General features: G+C 36.1%; 3 protein-coding genes across 3 annotated transcripts; 1 reads left to right on the forward strand and 2 right to left on the reverse strand.

The window, feature by feature from the left end:
• Window positions 1-3,363: 3,363 nt before the first annotated feature.
• Window positions 3,364-10,319, reverse strand: LOC135771414 (uncharacterized). The gene is made up of 3 exons (XM_065281651.1): window positions 10,029-10,319; window positions 9,704-9,911; window positions 3,364-5,279 (listed from the first exon to the last, which is right to left on the reverse strand). Exons 1-3 carry the CDS (start codon window positions 10,191-10,193, stop codon window positions 4,024-4,026), a joined length of 1,629 nt encoding a protein of 542 aa, XP_065137723.1. The 5' UTR covers window positions 10,194-10,319; the 3' UTR covers window positions 3,364-4,023.
• A 1,614-nt stretch (window positions 10,320-11,933) lies between these two features.
• LOC141282519 (uncharacterized) lies at window positions 11,934-16,249 on the forward strand. Its single transcript, XM_073815626.1, has 2 exons — window positions 11,934-12,196; window positions 14,860-16,249. Exon 2 carries the CDS (start codon window positions 15,138-15,140, stop codon window positions 15,843-15,845), a length of 708 nt encoding a protein of 235 aa, XP_073671727.1. The 5' UTR covers window positions 11,934-12,196; window positions 14,860-15,137; the 3' UTR covers window positions 15,846-16,249.
• Window positions 16,250-18,916: 2,667 nt separating this feature from the next.
• LOC135770500 (uncharacterized) lies at window positions 18,917-21,430 on the reverse strand. Its single transcript, XM_065280179.1, has 2 exons — window positions 21,113-21,430; window positions 18,917-20,226 (listed from the first exon to the last, which is right to left on the reverse strand). Exons 1-2 carry the CDS (start codon window positions 21,354-21,356, stop codon window positions 18,932-18,934), a joined length of 1,539 nt encoding a protein of 512 aa, XP_065136251.1. The 5' UTR covers window positions 21,357-21,430; the 3' UTR covers window positions 18,917-18,931.
• Between the last annotated feature and the right edge of the window lie 832 nt (window positions 21,431-22,262).

Below are 22,262 nucleotides of genomic sequence, written 5' to 3' on the forward strand. Positions count from 1 at the left end.
GACGTGGCGATGACGTCTCGCTGTATCGTGGCAAACTTGCACAGATTTGTTTATTGACATAATTATATATTACTCTTACAGAACGATGTAATAAAATAATATAAAATTATTGTTATTATACAATAATGTTGAAACTGTAAACAAGAAAAACTGCTTTAATATATATATATATATATATATATATTTGGCAGTTGGTTTTGTAATTATGCTGTTCTCCAAACAGTAAGGTATTTATGGTTTTAAGAAAGATAAAAAAAAAAATGGCGCCAGGTGCAGCGCTCAGAAGGAAGTAGTTCACTAGAGAGGCTTTTAAAGTAAGGTGACCAGATTTTTTAAATGAAAACCGGGGACATTTCCTAGTTAAATGGTCAAAATATCATTAAAATCTTATTTGTTGTTATCTATGGGGACAAAATGATTTTTTGAAAGTTTTCTTCTTTTTATTGTTGTGGGTTCACTGCAAAAATTACTTCTAACTTAATTGTATTTTTGTCTTATTTTCAGTACAAATATCTAAATCTTAAATCAAGATGCATTTTCTTGATAAGCAAAATCCCCTAAGAAAAAAGACAAAAAAAATAAATTTAAGTGAATTTGTGCTTAAAACATGCAAAAAAAAAATTTTCTTGAATTAAGTAGTGGTAGATTTTTTTGCTTGTTTTAAGCACAAATTTGATATTTTGGTCTAAAAATTAGACGTATATTCTTAGGTCATTTTGCCCATCAAGAAAATGCATCTTGACTTGAGAATTTTTTAGATTTGTACTGAAAACAAGAGAAACATATTAATAAGAAAGTCATTTTTTGCAGTGTTTCTAATTCAATTAATTGAACAATTTCTGTATCCTAAAAATCTATTTTTTCCCGTTTTTTACAAAAGAGACATACCCCATCAAAAATGACTTCTAATCTAAGGTACTACTTCAGCTGATTTCATAACATTGTAAACGTGAAGAACAGAAGGAATAGTGCAAAATGTAAACATATTTAGCCTACACAAAACAAATGCTCCGTAACATACTGTGATCAGTTCACTTCATTGGTTTATTACTTTATTTGAGTATTTTGTACCTTAAGCCCCCATAACTTTAACTTTTTTCATATCTTATGACAACTTGATAAAGACGCTTTCTCGTGTGTTTCGTAGTAAATTCTTCATCGCTAAATCAGTGGCGTGCGCAAATAAAGTGTAGCTCGCGGCCCCCTCTGCTGGTGAAAAAAACACCAAAAAACTGGACTGTCCCCGGAAAACGGGGACGTCTCACGTCTGGTCACCTTATTTTAAAGATACTCCGTTGTTCTGCTGTCATTTGTGATACTTTTCATGTGTCGTCACGCACTTAGTGGAACGCCCCCCTGACGGGCAAGAGCTTTCTGTATAAGTAATAAACTTGTGCTCCAGACTAAACTTTATTGCATTATTAATTTGATTTAATATATTATAATACAATACAATATGATAATATAATAATAATAAACTAAATAGATAGAGGATAATGTTATATCATGAATACCTATTTTCTTGTTATGAAGAAGGGTTTACATAAGCTTAATCTTGCAGAAAAATTCAGATAAGATCTATACAATTAAAGCCGAGGGCAAATTCATTCATTCTAGGAAGAAGTGGCTCGACTAGGGTGAGCAAAATTCCTCTTACTTCTTCATCTCGGAAAAAAATGGACTAATTATAATACTATACATCAACTCAATATTAATAGATAATGTAACTTCTGATTTAAAGGTGATTTCTAATTTCTACTTTGGCTTTATTAAGCCCTATTTCTCTGAACAGCCAACAGCCTCCTTTTTTGGCTCTCTAGGACAACCTAAAAGTATATCTACAGAAAATAAAGATTTGTGTGAAAATATTGTGTGACAAAAATAAGTATTAAAGAATAAACAGATTCTATCAACCGACTAAAAAATAACAAGCCCCCTGGGACAGACAGTCATTCACCACAAAATAATAATAATGTTATTCAATGAAAGTATTTTTATTGACCAGCTTTCATCTACCATAGATCAGGTTCTTATTACCTTGATACCAAAATATTTATTGTTTACCGGTGACCAATTTGTACCCTTAACACTGATTATAAAATATTTGCTGGTGTTTTTGATGAGAAATTTAAGATCTCGGATCAAAGCTTTAATTTATTTTTGGATTTCAATTTGATAGCATATTTATTAGTTTGGAAAGATTTGGTCATGACCCTTTTTTTTTGGTATAAGGATGTGGTGGTATAAGGACTCCATATTGTAATGTCAACCGCTCAATTAAATTTAAGTATGGGAGTTCCACCAGATTTGATGTCAAAAGGGGTAAACAGCAAGGTTTTCCTATCTCTTCTCATTATTTTATTAGCAGCACAACTTTTTTCAGACTTTTGGAAGAGCTTTTGCAGTTATATTATTGATTAAGCCTTTATTTAATACTTTTCTCAATGATTTAAAACAATATCATGAAACACTCTTTAAAAAAATATTTTTAAAACCCCATTTGGATTAGTTTTTTTATAAACTATGTAATTATTCTTTATTCTTTTTTCTGTGTTATGTCTGCAATGTTTTTCCTGGCTGTTCTTGTTCTATTATTCCTGTTCTTGTTATTATTGTGATTTATCTTCCCTTTTATTCTTTGTAATGAATCCTTATTCTTGATAAAGGACAAAGGTGCATCATTTACTTTCTACTTCTTTAAACGAAAAAATGGAAAATTCGCAGTTTTCACAGTCGACACTACAACACTACAATTTGTCCACTTTGAAAAGCATTTATAAAAAACTTTTTTTCTTGACAAAGGCATTGGGTCTTATTCACCAAGCATGTGTACGCACAAATTTGTTCGTAAAATGTGCGTACGGACGTTTTAAATTACAAATCATAATTCAACAAAAACATACTAAAATTTATTTACAAACGTAAGAACAACTTACGCAATAATCCACACGTATGCAATATTCATGAACAAGGAAAAAATATATAAAATATATAACACAGATATATATTAAAGGGTTCTTTTTACTTGTTTATGATTATTGCGCATGTCTGGTCTAAGTTGTTCTAACGTTTTTGCAAACATTTAGAATAAATTTTAGTTTGAAAGTTTTTGTTGAATCATGATTTATAAGTTAAAACATCTGTACGCACATTTTACGAACAAATTTGTGCATACGCATGCTTAGTGAATGAGACCTATTGTCTCAGTGTGGACGAGGCCTAAGAAATATCCAGATTTTAACTTGTTTTAGCTTATTTTGAATCATTTTTAGTCATCTTGAGGCCCACTTGGAAATTTGTTGAATGGGCCTGGGTCCCCTTGTTAGTAAACAGTGTTTTGTATGTGTGAAACTTATTGTTTATTATGCTTGCAGCTTTATTTTTTTTTATTTTTTTTTGTCATCAGACAACACATTGTTTATAAACAAGTTCTCAAAAGCAAACAGAAAAAACACTAAATAATATGTCTAACATAATAATAGAGATAACGGTTGTGAATGCATTTAATTTTAAAGCATCTAAACTGTACAAATTTTGTCATGTTCAAGTTAAAGTTCACCTGAAAATGAAAATGTTGTCATCATTTACTCACTCTCATGTTGAAACAAACCTGTATAAATTTCTTGGTTCTGATGAACACAAAGGAAGATATTTGAGGAATGTTTGTAACCAAACTGATCAGAAGCCCCATTGACTTTAATAGTATTATTTTTCCTACTATGGATGTCAGTTGGGGCTTGTATCAAATATCTTCCTTTGTGATCATTAGAATAAAAAAAGTTTGTAACAACATGAGAGTGAGTAAATGACAGAATTTTCAATTTTGGGTGAACTAAAAAAAAAATTGATCATTATGTGCCTGTACATTTACATGAACCTCTACTTTACATACACTTGTAAGTAAGAAAAACATAAGTCGTCATTAATATATATATATATATATATATATATATATATATATATATATATAAAAAACTGCTTCGTGGCTTGTTCCGCCCAACACACACAACTACATCCACTGCATTACACAGTGTTATTGGATTCCACTTTGCATGAAAGTTCAGTTTTCACTGTAGCTTGTTCCTTGGCGTGTTTCTTCTGATGATTCCGAAAACTTCCCAATAAAGCAAATTTCTCTTCACAGATGGAGCAGTGGTAAGGTTTCTCTCCAGTATGAACTCTCTGATGAGCTCTGTAATGAGATGGATTAGAGAAGCTCTTTTCACAAACAGAGCAGACGAAAGGTTTCTCTCCCGTATGAAGTCTCAGATGGGTTTTTAAGGAACTTGACTGAGTAAACGTCTTATCACACTGAGAGCATTTAAACGGTTTTTCACCTGTGTGAGTTCTCTGGTGCCTTACTAAATTGTCCCGTTGACTGAAACTCTTCCCACAAACACTACATTGATGAGGTTTCTCTCCGGTATGAACTCTCTGATGAGCTCTGAAATGAGAAACATTCGAGAAGCTCTTTCCACAATCAGAGCAGACGTGAGGTTTCTCTCCGGTGTGAATTCTCTGATGGGCTTTAAGGGAACTTGACTGAGTAAACGTCTTATCGCACTGAGTGCATTTGTAAGGTTTTTCACCTGTATGAATTCTCTGGTGTGACACTAAATTGTCACGTTGATTAAAACTCTTGTCACAAACATTACATTTATAGGGCTTTTCTCCAGTGTGAACTCTTTGATGGACTTTGAAATAAGATGAATTAGAGAAGCTCTTCCCACAGTGAGGGCAGACGTAAGGTTTCTCTCCAGTGTGAATTCTCTCGTGGACCGTCAGGTAAGATTTCCGATGGAAACGTTTATCACAGTCCGAACACTGATAAGGTTTATCTTCAGAGTGAATATTCTGCTGTGGTTTCAACGAACCTGAATCTAATTTTTTTCCACATTCACTGCACTGATGCGGTTTCTCATTGGTGTGTAAACGCACATGTCTCTTCAGATCGCCTTTTTGTCTGAATCTGATCTCACAGTGAGGACACTCGTATGGTTTTTTTCCTGAGTGAATTCTCTTATGAAGATCAAGACTGTGCTTGCTGCTGAAATATTTCTCACATTCACTGCAGTGGAAAGACTTTTCAGCAGTGTGTGTCTTCATGTGAATGTTTAGAGTAGAAGAAGAGACACAAACCATCCCACACTGCTCACAGCGAAACTCCTTCTTCTCTATGTGCTCTTCTGAATGAAGTTTCTTCTCTTGAGTTTGGGCTGTCAGTCGCTCTTTTGATGTCGAGGGTGTTTCTTCATCACAACATGACTCACTCTTCACATCTGAAAGAAACACGAAACAATTCAATTCTCTTTTCATTCTTATTTACACAAAGAAGCATGAATTGAGATGTGTCTCTTCAGATCGCACAGCTGTCTGTACTGTTATTATAGCTGGGTCAGTGCATATCAAATTAATACATTTTGTAGCAATGCTGACATCGCGGGCGCACGCGTCAAACTTCTGGGTTTCATCCAGCTTGTTACTTAAGATGCGTGTCATGCAATATCTACTTCTCGCCGCATGGATGTAGTATTTGTTTACTAAATACTACAATAAATACTAGGGCTGGGCAAAAAAATCTATTTTATCAATTAATCGTTTTTTTTAAAAACGTGGTCGATTAAAAAAGGCGAGTATCGTTTTTTTTTTTAATAACCTGATCCTGTTTGATCAAGTTTTTACTTTTTTTAGCATACATTTTTCATCTTGCATCAAAATTGTATTGTATTTAACATGCATTTGAAAATTAGAGATGGGTTCTGTTTTAAAGGAATAGTCCATTTTCTTAAAAGAAAAATCCAGATAATTTACTCACCACCATGTCATCCAAAATGTTGATGTCTTTCTTTGTTCAGTCGAGAAGAAATTATGTTTTTTGATTTTTCTCATTTTAATGGACTTTAATAGAGCCCAACATTTAATACTTAACTCAACACGTAACAGTTTTTTTCAACTGAGTTTCAAAGGACTCTAAACCAGTGGTTCTTAACGTTATTCCTGGAGGCCCACTGCCCTGCACATTTTGTATGTCTCCCTTATTTAACACACCTGATTCAAATCATCAGTAGGGCTGGGAAAAAAATCGATTTGATTTTAAAATCGAGTTGGCAGGTCAAATCGATTCATATTTTTTAAAAAATCGATTTTTTTAGATTTTTTTTCTCCCCCTCTGCAGTATAGAGCAGTACATACAGTGTTTCCCAAACATAGGCTCTACTGGGCATTCCGCCCAGGTAAAATGGACCCGCCCAGGAAAAAAAATCACTTTACGAATTTCCGTATTTTCTGAACTCGACTGGATGACCCGTGTTTTGTTGAGAGAGCCCGTGAAGATGCACGCGTCATAAACTCATTATCCAGCGACCAGCGCATCATAAACTCATCATCCAGCACGGCAAACTGGATCAACTGCAGCACATACTGAGGTAACTGAGCAGCCAGGGAACTACACTGCGACCAAAATGGTCGCATATGCTTATGTGCATATGTGTTTATAGCATCCAAGTTGGCTTCATTTTGCGTGCAAGCACGTTGTGTCTCTCCCGTTGAGTGTCCGTTCACGTGCTCTTAGTTTCTCAATGAATTGGGTGCGACGCGAAGCAAGCTCAGTGTCACATCGTATCCTTTATGTTTCTGAACTTGAGCAGAGTTTTACCATTAGAGGTCTTTCTTCCCTGAGAGGACCCGTACGGTTCCGGGTTTATATTAGAAATGGTCAGTCTGGTCCGGGTCGGTCCTAGTTTATTACTTTGAGTCCCAAGTATGATTAATATTGTGTGTAAAACCCGATTCGACCGGAGAACTGCCGTGAGCGCTACCTAAAGCTCGAGTGAAGTTTCAGCGTGCCTCCGGTTTTTATGGTGATGACAACTGTCTCTTGTTGCGCCCACGCGCTGCATTTTCTTTAATCCATTTTTTTATAATCTAATCTATACTATTAATAGACCATATCTTTTCTAAAATCTAAAAAGTTTGCACAGAGATTGTAGCAAAAAGCAGTGCTAATGTCAAGCCCATTGCACTGAACGAGCAAAGCTAAAGCTGACTCAGGATATAAAAAAACGCTAAGCTGTAATGTAAAGTCTGTCATCAGGACAGCAAGTAAACTTTTAAATCTGAAATAATGAGTGGATTAAGCTTTTTTAATCGGCAAAAGAGAAATAGAAAGCAGAAGCAGTAAAAGTGCCTATCTCTAGAAATTATTACCATTATAACATCAGTCACATGTATAATCTATAGACCTGCACTGTCTTTTAATATACTGTACATAGTATTGTATATATTGAGTTTGATAAAAGGGGTCGTCAAATTGCTTCATATACCAGTGCAAAAACAGAAAGTGTTTTCGTGGTGCTTTGACAAACAGTGTCAGCTTTGTTCATGACAAAGAAAGTTTGGGGTGGTTAGATTAATGAACTATAATGTGAAATTAATATTAATGTTCAATAATTCAAAGTATTGTGTTGTGTCACACATTATTAGTTCTGTGTCACATGTATAGTAGACCATTTTTTGTCGGTGGATTATAATGATTGCCCTTTTCACCAGCTACCACCACAAGTAAATTTCAGATCTGTGGGAAACACTGACATACATTTTGCATTCGCCAATCTTCATTCCTTCCCAATTTTTTGTTGATGCATTTTAATTAAATATAATAAATATATATTTTAAAAATATATACAGTTTGCAATTATTTTGTTTTAAATGGGGTCGGGGAAAAAAATCGATTCGAATCGTAAATCGAGTTTTTTATAAAAAAATCTCAGATTTTTTTATGGGGACGAATCGCCCAGCCCTAATCATCAGCTCATTAGAAGAGATCTCCATGAACTGAACTGAGTCTGTCAGACAAAAGAGACATACAAAATGTGCAGGGCAGTGGGCCTCCAGGAATAACGTTAAGAACCACTGCTCTAAACGATCCCAAACGAGGCATAAGGGTCTTATCTAGCAAAAAGATTGTCATTTTTGACAAGAAAAATAAAAAAATATGCACTTTTAAAGCACAACTTCTCGTCTAGATCCGGTCGTGATGTGCCAGCGCGACCTCACTCAATACGTCATGACGTCAAGAGGTCACAGAGGACGAACGCGAAACTCCGCACCATTGTTTACAAGCGTCTTGAAAGAGGACCGTTCCTACGTTGTTGTATGTCAACTGATACTAATTAATGTCTTTGTGTCAGTTTATTGTTTACAATGGTCCGCAAATGTGCGTTTTATATATGTAACATGTGACCTCCCTACGTCACTACGCATTTACGTGAGGTCACGCTGGACCGGATCTAGACGAGAAGTGGTGGTTTAAAAGAGCATATTTTTTATTTTTCTTGTCAAAAATGACAATCGTTTCGCTAGATAAGACCCTTATGCCTCGTTTGGGATCGTTTAGAGTCCTTTGAAACTCTGTTGAAAAAAACTGTTAAGTGTTGAGTTAAGTGTTAAATGTTGGGCTCATTAAAATGAGAAAAATCCTGAAATGTTTTCCTCAAAAAACATAATTTCTTCTGGACTGAACAAAGAAAGACATTAACATTTTGGATGACATGGTGGTGAGAAAATTATCTGGATTTTTCTTTTAAGAAAATGGAATATTCCTTTAATGTACCCAAGTGTACCTAAAATAAACAAAGTGTAATATACAGGTTGGTGGCTCTTAATTTCTTTTTATTAACTACCCACTTGTAAACTTATGTTCACTGTTTTTTTTTTATAAATAAAGTATTTGTATTAAATCTATATTCATTGAGAACAGAGAATCGAATCGATCCGATAGCTTATGAATGGAAATCATATATATATTTTATCTGGGTACTGACAAAGTTTCATCGAAACCGAGAAAGGAGAATGTATTCACGTGGAAATTTGGTATTCACATTTGTGGTGGTAGATTAGCGAACCTCCTGTCAGAACATCAGAACTGCAGGGATCGTTCTAAAAACCATGGGTCTGAATATGACAAACTAATTCCAACTAAATTGCCCATTCCAACTAATACAGTAAATGTTCATGATTTCATTTGAAAGAACTAACAAAATTCTACCGTCTGTTAAAATTACACACAAATATCTCATGAAATGAGAAAGTTACAAGCAAAAACATGTGAATAAGCAGCATTTACGGTCACACATATTACAATGACATCCATATATACATTTTTGCTCTGATTTCGAATATTAAAAATATCATAACCTTTTTCAATCCTCAATGGATTTTTACAATCCAGGTATCTTTGTAAATGGGAATGTCTGCTCTGTCTACATATGTCATACATTTTGAGCTTTGGGGGTTTTGAAAATGTTGTCATCATACCTACATTATGGAAACATGTGGTTACATTTTTTATAATATTTTATTAGAATCAATACAAACTAGGGATGCACCCATAAATCGGGTGATGATGCTTGCTATGCTTCTCAATTAATTACGTGAAAAAACGCTACAGTTATTCATTGAGAAGCATAGCAAGCATCATCAGCGGATATATCGGTGCACCCCTACACAGAAGTATTTACTTCAATAATTTAATATAATTTATATATTTTTATTTATATTATTAAAATTATTTAATTTAGCACTAGTTTTAGTCTTTAATTGTTTTTGTATGTGGTTAGTGAGTTTGTGACTAAACCCCCCTTTTATAAAATATGTAATCACATAGCAATTAAAATTATAAAAATCAATAATTGAGGAGACATACCTAAAGGAATTATATCATGACCATCATTATGATTGCCCTCATCCTCGGCTGTGGTTTCTCTTCCCGTCTCCAACATCTGGTCGCTGCAGTCCATCACTTCGACTGAGGTCTGCTGCTGATCTCCGGCGTTACAGTCAGAATCCAGAGACTCTGTGGAGCTCCCAACAGTCACATGCACTAAAGGTTCACAACAAACCACATCCACATCCTTACAACATAACACACACGCACGCACGCGCACACAAACACACAGTTAGATTATAAATGATTTTATGTTGTCAAAAACACAGAATAACTCATGTAAAGAAACATTAGCTGTACAAACTTCTCTCTTCAGTCCTTCATCTCCTCTTAAACTCAGTTTTGCCTCCAGTAACGCCACCTCTTTCTTCAGCTGAGAGATTTCTGTGATGAAATCATCAATATCCAGCATGGACAGATCAGTTCCTACTGATTTACAGCACATCACTTCCATCTCATCTATCATCATCGAAACCTCAACACTAAAATACACAGAGACAAGACTCTGTTTAAAACACGCAAGAAATAAATCAATAAAGGATCCACAACACAGCACACGCGAGCTCTTTCTTTCTTTCTTTAGTGGGTTTATCGGCGGACTGAAGAGCTGCGGAGCGCCTCCTGCTGTACTGGAGAGGTATAGCCTATGGTACGGACCGTATGCTGGCTGAAACAAGGTGGGACTCCTTTATCTAGACATAAAGAAGGTTCTGCTGAAAAAACAAGATGTTTTCTTAAAAAACATTTGTATGAAGTATACATTATTAATTACCCTAGTGTGGAAAATTTTCTACATAACACTTAAAAAACACTTACAATTTCTTTATATTTTAAAATGAAACAAAAATGTAATTTGAACAATAACACATTCTTGAGCCATCAATATAGAATTCCAAGCACAGAAGTGCTCGTCGTCCCCACAGTCATGTACAGAGGGGAAGGTATATTATCAAAACAGGTTCTTCTACCATTTAAAATACAACCTGATGTAAATGAGTAGTGTAGAAGTTGCCCTGAAGTTGGGTCACTGGTGTTGCCATTTAAAAAATCCTTTAACACAAAATAAATAAAATTACACTGATGACATTGCAGTCCACTGTCTCTTTTCAATATCAGAATTTTTTTTCTCATTCATCTTGATTTCATGAAGCTTTAGATGAACTCACTGATATGATGTACTTTATTATTAAGGAAAAAACATGGTTCATAGGGGCCCTTGCCTTTTTAGCGTTTAAATGACATCTTTGCACAATAACTTATTAAAAACGCACTATAAAAAATCACAATAATGGCCTGAAGACTGCGCCAAGTGTGCATGTGTCCCCTTAGGGCAGGGGTGCCCAAACTTTTTCCTCGAACCTTACTGAGGGCCGTGGGCTGAAAGTAAATGATGCTGTGTTTTTTTCTAACAGAAAAAAATATCTACAGTTTTATTTTTAAAGGTATTTTTTGTAAAATATATATATATAGCCAATAATTTTAAAATTTCCTTTTGTCTGTGTGACACTGCCTCGACCTCTCCATTATTAGCATATTCCCGAGTTCAAGTTTCGTGATGCATGCTGTAAACCTTCAAATATTCATGTACATAAAAAACATTGACTTTAATTCCTTGCATTTAACTAAATTTTTGTAATGTACAAATAAAACAAAAAAATTAGAAAATGTTTAATTGGAGATACGAACATCTGTATTAATGATATTTAACCTTTTTCCTTATTTCACGTTGCATGACATGCCAAATTAAAGGTCATTTCGGGTCACCCTTTGCCCTAGGGTATTGCCATTCTTATTTTCTATACAATTTCCTATATTTCTTCAGCACTTGCCTATTTGTTTGACACCATTTAACCCTCCTTCCTTATATATAAAAGTGCAAATCTCTATATTGCAGAGACTGTATTCATTGACACTAAATCTTTACCTTGGTTATAAATCAGCATTGACAGCCTTGGCTTTACCACACTATGAAGAAACAACCACCTTATGTAATTATTATGACCGATGAATAAAGTGTTGAGTGTCTTCTCTTTCCAGTACAATAGGTGGCGCTCCGCAGCTCTTCAGTCCGCCGATAAACCCACTAAAGAAAGAGAGAGCTCGCGTGGGGTCCAAGCTCCATGCTACCTGAAGATGGCAGTAACATAGATATGTATATAAAGGCTTTATATACATATCTATGGGCAGTAATGCACTGTTAAGTGCGGTTGCCAATAAAGTGGAAAAGAAGAAGAAGATGTGTTTATGTGTCCACGAGTGTTTTATTGAGTGTAAACGGTCTTGTTTTTGTGTATTTAAGTGTTGATGATGAGAGATGAGATGGATGTGATGATGTGCTGTAAATCAGTAGGAACTGATCTGTCCATGCTGGATATTGATGATTTCATCACAGAAATCTCTCAGCTGAAGAAAGAGGTGGCGTTACTGGAGACAAAACTGAGGATAAGAGGAGATGAAGGTGTGAAAAGAGAGGTTTGTACAGCTTAAACATCCTATACCTGAACCAAACTGTCTGTTTGACAACATCAAATCATTTATAATCTTACTGTGTGTTGTGTTGTCGGGATGTGGATTGTTGTGATCAAACACAGGACTCAGATCTCAGTCTGACTTTACTCTGTTATACTGAGTCAAAGCCCACAGACAATGCAACAAGGATTGTACAAACAAAAAATGTTGACTTTCCTCTACAAAATGTGGATTACTCACTTAGTAAATATATTCATGCATTGCATTTAATATATTGTCTTTGATCGCTAGTGTTGGGGGCGAAGACCACTATTGTAATTGTTAGGTCTTTTAATTGTTCTTCCACTTATTGCGTCTGTGGCAAGTAGAAATGTAATGAAATCACTGATAACTATATGAACTAAAATGCACTTTTAACATACTATCTCTGTATTAAAAATATATATAGTTAACACTTGTATTATTAGGGGTCAAGCCCAGAATGGGCGAAGACCCCTCTTGTATCCGTTAGTTTTCTTTTTTTTATTATTCCTGCGCCATTGCGGTCTATGGCAGCCCATAGAACCGTATGTAGGAAAGTTATGAAATTTGGCACACTGATAGAGGACAGTCCAAATAATATACACAGCAAATTTGGAGTCTCTATCTCAAACCCGCTAGTGCCACCAATAGTCCAAATTTGCACTTACGTTTTTGCTTATAACTTCTGATCCGTAAGTCCTAGAAATGAAATTCTTGTTTCCTCTGATTCCTTGGCTCAAGACGATTCGAATGATTCGACCCTATGAATTTTTCCGCCATTTTGAATTATTCTTAAAACCTACTTTTGCGAACTCATCCTAGAGCTTTTGCTCGATTGCCACAAAAATCGGTATGCAGCATCTAGAGACACTCACGGCAAAAAGTTATTAAAAGAATTTTGATAAACCAATCCGTTGTCGTATACCGCGTCAACAAAATTTACGTAGAGCGCAAAAAAAAACAGGTTTTAGTATGTATCTTCGCCAGTCTTATGTCTATTGACACGGCACTTGGTAGCTGTGATCCCAGTCAGGAACTGAGGGAGCATGCAGAGTTTTGTCACAGCGCCACCTAGTGGTCAGACTAATGCTTTACACGCCTATAACTTTGGCTGTGATTGACGTATTTTCACAGGACTTCTTTCCTTGAAGTCCTGAATAGTTGCTGAGTCCAACGATACCAAACATGCCAGATTTCGTCTTACGATTAGCCCTGTGCATTAAAATAGCGCTTAAAAAACACGGGCGAATATCTCTGCGAGCGTAATTTTGATCGACTCGAAAACACCATAGGAAGAACATTGCATTACCTTCTAAACAAAAAGTTCTATTGGCGTTATATCAAAATTTCCATCAGAAATGGCCAAAAATTGCAAAAAATGAAAAAATTGCCTTCAAATTTGGTGTTTTTTACACATAAATAGATATAACTCCGCAACGAACATAGATTTTTTTCACCAGATTTGAGACGCTGATGTACGACCACAGTCTGAGTCTACACAAAAAAAAATTGTGTGCTTGCACCACTAGTTGGCCTTATAATTAAACAAAATCTTTGAAATCAAGCAACCTCATGGTCATACAACTTTTTTTTCACTTAACTAAAGTGTATAGTCATAAAACTAGCTAGATGTAACAATTGTGACCTGACGTTGCATGCACAATTTTGTCATTGCGCCACCTAGTGGTTTTGAGCTAGAAATATGGTATTTTTGCCTAACCCTACTCTTACAGTACAACTAAACCTTGAGTCACCATGAATTAATCCTTTAATGGCCTGGAGTATTTTCATTGGTTCATGCAATTGCACTCCCTAGCAAACAATGAGAATACCTTATCAACTGTTCTTGCAAGAGCTATATCTCTGCATCAGAACATCGTAGAGACACGCGGGTGGGCTCTTTTGACTCATTAACACCACTGTAACATTTTGTGACCTGAGTATTGCCACTGCAAGCACCACTCACATTTCCTTCAGTGTTCTAGTTGTCAATGCTCCTCGAGAAGTGAGGCAGAGATTTCACTGAATGAGAACACAGCTTTTTTGCTGATAACTGTTATAATATTTTGTCTGAAATCAGGAGGTTTTGCTAGTTGTTATAAACTGCTCATCCGGACTCAACTTTACTCAACTTTAAGCCCTTTTTGGCTTGACCCCGGTAATTGCTGCTTGCAGCTATATTTAAACTTGAACTTAACTTTCATACAAATGAAGGGTTCAAGTGGTACCTAAATACATTTTTAGCACATTTTAGTTCATATTCATAGTGTCTCAAAATAGCACAGTGAAGTACATTTAGATGAATACTAGAGTATAGAGTATATATCTTTAGTGAAGTACTAAAGATGAATTTTTAGTATATTAAGTACAAAGTTAGTGTGCGAAAATAAAGCACTTTAAGTACACTATGGAGTGTACTACTTTTTCACCTGGAACATCCTGGAAAGACTTGGATAGAAAAATATCCATCGATGCTTGCTTCAGGTTCAGAATCTGGGCGGACGCAGTACAGCATCCGGGGATTTCTCGCCTACTTATGAATTCTGAAGATTCGGACATACTAATATTTTCACGTACTGTTTTCTCCTACTATATAGTATTAAAACTAATTCAAACGGTTGTCTTTATATGTTTGTTTCTTTCAGATGTGAAGATTGAGTCATGTTGTGATGGAGAAACATCCTCAACATCAAAAGAGCGATTGACAGCACAAACTCTTTCCACGTTCAGCTCACAGAGACATTTAGAGAGACATGAGAAAAAACACACAGAACAGAAACTCTTCACCTGCAGGAGATGTAAGATCAGCTTTACTACCTTACAAGAGAAGAAACTTCATTCAGAAGAGCACAGAAAGAAGAAGCGGTTTAACTGTGAGCAGTGTGGGAAGAATTATGTCGTCTTATTTCAGCTGAAAGCTCACATGAGAACACACACTGGTGAAAAACCTTTCCACTGCACTGAATGTGGCAAAAACTTCACCAACAAAGGAAACCTTGCTGCTCATCAAAGAATTCACACAGGAGAAAAACCATACGAGTGTCCTCACTGTGAGAAGAGATTCAGCCAAAAAAGCAATCTGACAAAACACGTGCATTCACACACCAATGAGGGACCGCATCAGTGCAGTGAATGCGACAAAACCTTTAGCAATGTATATACATTAAAATCACACAAGAGTATTCACTCTCAAGAGAGACTCTATCAATGTTCACACTGTGATAAACGTTTTAATAAATATTATTTGAAAGCCCATCAGAGACTTCACACTGGAGAAAAACCTTATCAATGCAGTGTTTGTGGAAAAAGGTTTAACCAACACGACCAGTTAGTGTGTCACCAGAGAACTCACACAGGTGAAAAACCTTTCAAATGCTCTCAGTGCGACAAGACGTTTAATTTGGCAGGAAATTTAAAAGCCCATCAAAGAGTTCACACTGGAGAGAAACCTTTTGTCTGTTCTCATTGTGGGAATAAATTCACTCATCCATCTAGTCTCAAAGCTCATCAGAGAGTTCATACAGGTGAAAAACCTTACAAATGCTCTTACTGTGATAAGACGTTTACTCAGTCAAGTAACTTAAAAACCCATCAGAGACTTCATACAGGAGAGAAACCTTTGGACATCTGAGGAGAGAGAGTCTTCAGATGAAACGTACTTGGATCATTCTACGGAAATGTCATTTTTTCTGTCCCTAGCCTTTACAGAAATATTACACTTGGAAAAACACAATTTTTTATATTTTAAAAGGAAACAATGTGTTATATGAACAATTACACCTTCTTGAGCCATCAATGTGGCAATATTTGATTTTTATAAATTAATTAGAAATCCAAGCACCACACAAGTGCTCGTCCCCACGGTCATGTACAGAGGGAAAATGCTTTATTTTGAGATCAAAAACTGTTTTCTTCCATTTAAAATACAGTTATGTGTCCAAATATATGATGTAAATTATATTAATAAACAAAATGCTAAATAAATTCTATAAAACATATAGTGAAAGTAGTGGTCCCTTGGAGTTGTGTCACTGGTGTTACCGTTTAACAAAAAAGCTCTTATTTTTAAATAAAAATTACACGGATGACATCACTTGACTTCCCTCTTTCAATTTCCTGGAGATCCATCGACTGTCTCTTTTCAGTTATCAGAAATCTTTTCATTTATCTCATGATTTCATATGAAGCTTTTAGTTTAAGTCACTGGTATGACCTCCTTTATTGTTTGGGAATTGCAAAAAAACTAGAATATAAATGGATTAAACTACTTAATTTAGTGAGTATACAATGATTGACAACATGTGGTTTGATATTTTGCACCAGCAAAATGCAGTTTTCATGAAAATTGTCACTGGTACTGGTGTTACTGTCACTTGTTTTACTTTCCTTATGGGTAACAGCAGTGAAGATCAGTAACAGCAGTGATTGGTGATATATGATGTCACTGGTGTTACTGTGGTTTTTTTCCTTTCACATTAAATAAAATCTTTTACATGTGACATGATGAGAATTTTGAATTCATTGAATTGTGTTACACTTAAGTATTAAGCTTTAAAGCTGAAAAAAATAAAAATAATATTTCATAAACACCTTTAATATTGCTAAAGAAGTAAGGTCACACCAGTGCCAAAAAATGGTGTATGCAGTCTTTAAGGACATGCAAAAAATAATAACACACACACACACACACAAATCATTAAGCTGTCATGTATGTGTACTCAAAGTCAAAGAGTAATCTAATAATGTGGTCTAAGTTTAAATGTTAGAAAAAGAAATACATTTTATGACATCTTGCCATACCAAAAGTGGACGTTTCTGTAGAATGACCCACTTAAAGGTGCAGTGTGTAATTTTAAGAAGGATCTCTTGTCAGAAATGCAAAATAATATACAAAACTATATTATCAGTGGTGTATAAAGACCTTTTATAATGAATAGTTATGTTTTTATTACCTTAGAATGAGACCTTTTTATCTACATACACAGAGGGTCCCCTTACATGGAAGTCACCATTTTGTGCCACCATGTTTCTACAGAAGCCCTTAAAGGACAAACTTTTTTTACTAAGTTGTCTCTGAAGTTGACATGTTTGTCCGGTGGTGGCTACTGTAGCTTCTCTATGCGTTTTAAAAGCGAGGGGTAAGCAGTGAACTGAGCCATTGGTTGCAATTCGCAACCTCACCACCAGAAGCCGCTAAAATTTACACACCGCACCTTTAAAGGAGCATTTCACCTGTAGAAACATTAATCTTTATTGAAAGTGTGTCATATTTGTAGTTAAAATGTAACATACATTTAGAATTTGGTCCCTATTTGACCGAGAAAAAAGATGGGTGTTTGTAGTCTCACCCCTCAACAAAGATATTGGACTTCCTTCTTTCAATGAGGCAAAATGATGATTTTTACATCATTAAAAGAAAGAAGTGCAACACTGAAATCTGTATTTCTCCTGTCTCAGCGACAACTGAGGAAATGATGCATGACCATTCAAAAACATGACTGGGGTTCTACAAGCTTTATGCAAATGGGTGAAGTGTCCCTTTAAGAACCATAATATGGACGTAGTGTCCGTGAAACAAACACTTGAATTTACATCAGCATGATAAAAACTACGGTAAATGACAGAAACCAGCTTCAGAAAAACGATAATTGAAGTGTAATTAAATTTAGTTGGTCGACAAGTCCCATTGAATAACATGGGGGAGGCGGGGTTTATGACCTATTGAGAATGAGGAGTCACGTGCCGATTTGGGCGGGGTCAGAGCCTGTCGGCCATGACGGTAGGAGACGCTATCGGTTACCAGAGGCAACCTCACAGTGGCGCGACTATCAGAGCTATTTAATTTTGGGGCATTTATTATTTCGGCAGCAGAAACGTATATACAAATACGATAAAGAGAGAGAAAGAATAAAAAGCAATGCAAAAAGATAAGGTTAAAGAAAAGGGACCTTATATAAACAAACTTACACCAAACGCAAAACGGCGGTACTTGGAGAAGCTCTCATGCATCCAACATAATGATCCATATGAGCTCCCTGCAGCGGAATGGCACAGAGACCTGGACCATTTGCCTCCATGCACATATATGGACATTGTTAAATAAACTAAAGGTGCCTTTTCTGTTTTTGCCAAATAAAAAACGTTTACCTAAAATTAAATAAAAAGTATGTTTGGGGAAAGTGAAACACTTTTTTCCATACATTGTGAACACATATTCCTTGAAACACAAAATTAAAAGTACAAGCCTTATAGACAAATTTTGTGCTTCCTGTGATATGCTGATATTATTTCATTTTACTGGTACATCTCCAGATTTGGTTTTTGAGTGTTTATCAAGTCGTTTACTGGTTTGTTACAGCTGTGATAAAGATAAGAGCTGCCATGTTGATCATTCAGTTTTGACAGACTATGGATTCAAGGGACATACAGTGTTGTGCAATTTTTTATTATTATGTTGTCATTGTTTACATGCTGGAAATACTTTGAATGCACACATGTTCTTTTGCACTACTTTTGTGTTCTTTTGCAACTTTTCCAAGAGATTACCCACCCAAAAAAAGATTATATATATATATATATATATATATATATATATATATATATATATATATATATATATATATATATATATATATATATACACAGTTCTCAATAAATATTGTTAAGCCATATCAACTTGTTTCAAGCATTTATTTCAAAAAATAGTGAACAAGGCACTCAAACAACACTTTTGCACATGTTCGTTAAGGCACTGCAAACAGTGACAATCTTATCTAAAGGCATTAGGTTTTCGCCCTCACATTTGACAAGCATGTGCACAGGTACAGTTGAGTGTAAGAATTTGAACTTGTTGCGCACAACACCGATCACCCTCTCAACGTGAATTCTGAGATGTGCTATGGCCCTAGTCTCCTCAACATCTTTCGCCTCCAGCTGTGCACGACCCCTTGTGAATGTAGGTAATTTGACTTCTGCACACATCATACCCACACTTTCTCTTATATTAAAGCCCCTATCTGCCAGCACAATGTCACCTGGTAACAGTTTGTTCAGGAAACCACTTTGCTCAGTTATATGCTTGTCACTTGTGCGCCCACCCCACCCGTTCGATATGAAGGAAATGACACCCTGGGGCGTGATCACAATTAGGTATTTCATTGTGTATGCGTGTTTGTATTGAGAGAAGGTCTGCGCCCTTGCCAGTACATTTGAGGGTTTCTCAATGAACACTTCGAAGCAGTCCACAATGGCAGCCACATTGTTCCCAAATGATTCCACAAACTGGTGTGGCATACTGGTCAACAAGCATTCCCTGCTTGGCCAGTGCACCAATGGACACAGCTGTGCGTACATCACTCCAAGGGTATGGTGAAAGGCATCAGCAACTGTTGTCCTATGTACTCTAAACAGATGGCTGAGGTGCTGTATGGGAAGGTCTAGTCTGAGGCGCATTAAAGTCAATAGGACAAGCTGGAAGGATGAGAGCTTCTTCATCCTACATTGAGGCAGATATGGAGTGAGGGTGATTAGAAGTGTCTGGAACAATGCAAAGTTTGGAAGCCCCGTGTAATACTTCACTGTGTTATCATCACCACCCAGAAAGTTCTCATTCATCCGGTACTCATCAAGCTCCCGCTTCAGCTCTCTGTTTTCTTCCAAAAGACTGTTGATAACATCTCGTCTAGATGTGCAGAGTCCACATTCCATTTCCTGGGTTGGTGGTGATGGCGGCTGCTGCTGCTGGTGACCCTGGGCTGGCGATGGCGGCTGCTGGTGGTCCTGGTCTGGCGGTGACGGCTGCTGGTGGTCCTGGTCTGGCGGTGACGGCTGCTGGTAGTCCTGGGCTGGCGGTGGCGGCTGCTGGTGGTCCTGCTCTGGCGGCCGCTTCTGGGTCCTGCGCTTCACTTGCCGCTGATATCTTGCTTCATCTGTTTCTTTAACATCATTGTGGCCTAACCGCAGGGATGGTGTCCAGTCAGGGTGGTTCTCCAACATCTCAAATGATGGTTTACCTACAAACAGAATAATAAGATTATGAAAAATCTATTTAATCAATGCTTTAAACTGGCAACAAGGTGCCTATGACATCTCACAACATCTCAACTATTTAGTAATGTCATATTCTCATATAATGGTTTACCTATAACAGAATAATTAGATTATGATAAAAGAAATGTAATTAATGCTTTCCACTGGCATTCCATCGGAGAACACATGTAAAATAAGGATACAGCCTGAGAGGGTAACACTAGTCATGGTATGACAAAAGGGCTCAGGGGTACACAAGACAAAAAAAAGGTTGGGAAAAACTGGTGTACAAAACAAAGAGACAATCACACTACAGTGACAATATTCCACCAACAAGGTAGCATAGTGTCATGAGCAGAATCTCAACTACTTTTTAGCTCAAGGGATATTTCACCCAAAAATGAAAATTGTGTCATCAATTACTCAGACTAATGTTGTTCTAAGCCTGTATGAATGTCTTTTTTCTGATGAACACAAAAGAAGATATTTTGAGAAATACAGTTGACGGTACCAATTAAATTCCATCATATTTTTTTAATTCCTACTATGGAAGTCAATGGACACTATCTGCTGTGTTTACCATCATTTCTCAAAACATCTTTTGTGTTCATCAGAAAAAATAAATTCATACAGGTTTAAAACAACATGAGGATGAGTAAATGATGACAGAATTTTCATTTTAAAGTAAACTAACCCTTTAACATTAATGGTTGGTCATTGAGCATTTTCGAAGAGGCAACAGTCTGTTAGATAGTTATCTAACGTTAGGCAGCAAGTTCAGAATCACTTCAGGGTTTGCAACAACATTAGGTAACCTACACTTCGTAGCTTTAAGAGACAACAACATAAAGACATTTTTAAAGAACTTACCTGAGTGAAAATGCAAAGAACAGACTCTCATCGACTGGGGGGTGAAATCGAAAGTAAGGTCCTTTCTTCTTATTGCAGCCAACCAAGCAATCCGTCGTCTCCTCGTCAGGTCAGAGATTTGCTCTCCCTGATGCTGTCTCCATTTGGGTAATCTAAAAAACTGTGTACCATTGTTTCTATGTTTTCCATATGCATCGTGTGATGTACTGGAACAGTTTTTTACGCAGCAGTGACTTCCAGGCATGGTAAAACAGTGTGGATTCGCGAAAATCTCCTCTACTACCAAGCTAACAACACACGTAAACAATCATATTTTGCCGCCGGTGTTGTGTGAAATTCTGTCCCCGTGAAAAACTGTCCCAATGGGCGGGGCACACATGCATATTCATAGGTTCGCTCCGCTTTGGAACCAGCGATTGGATTGCAAATTCTTGTGTGTTTTCCAGCTCTTTTTTGATATATTATTTCTATAAGGTAATAAAGCCGAATGATCATATGCCTTGTTTAGATGCACAATTGTTTACATTCTTCACATAATAGGCTAAAATGCTTTGCATGTGCGTTTTGTAAGAACACTTTTTCATGGCTATACAATATCATTTTTGCTATTTAGCCTACGTTTATAATGATAAACAGCAAACTAAAGCACGGAACGAGCACGTATTTCTCCTCATTGTTTTTTTGTTGTTGCCATAGTTCTTCTCTTGTTTTGTAGTGTATTTTGCTGCATTATTTGCATGCACTGCAATAAATCATATATGTAGCTAACTGCATGTTCAAATAAAGAGTTTTCTTATTATTATTATTATTATTAATATTATATTTATTTATTACATTTTTATGTAATGTTTCCTGGTGTTGTTTTGCCTCTTGCCAGTTTTTAACCCCAGTTGGAATTTATAGAGCCTTAACGAAAAAGCCTTGCAATAATTGAAAATGACATTTCTTATTTATTCCGATTTGCAAAAACATATTTTCTTACTGTTAAAGTAAAGACAAGAAACTCACTCACGAAGGCCAGATTAATCACATATCATGATGAAGTTAATTATCTTTATTGACAGAGTCGAAGTCCAAATATAAAAAAAACACACAATAAACAAACATCCATAAGCTATAAAAGGCTCACACAATATACAAACATCCATAA

Source organism: Paramisgurnus dabryanus, chromosome 8 (assembly GCF_030506205.2).
Source record: "Paramisgurnus dabryanus chromosome 8, PD_genome_1.1, whole genome shotgun sequence".
Lineage (NCBI taxonomy): Eukaryota > Metazoa > Chordata > Actinopteri > Cypriniformes > Cobitidae > Paramisgurnus > Paramisgurnus dabryanus.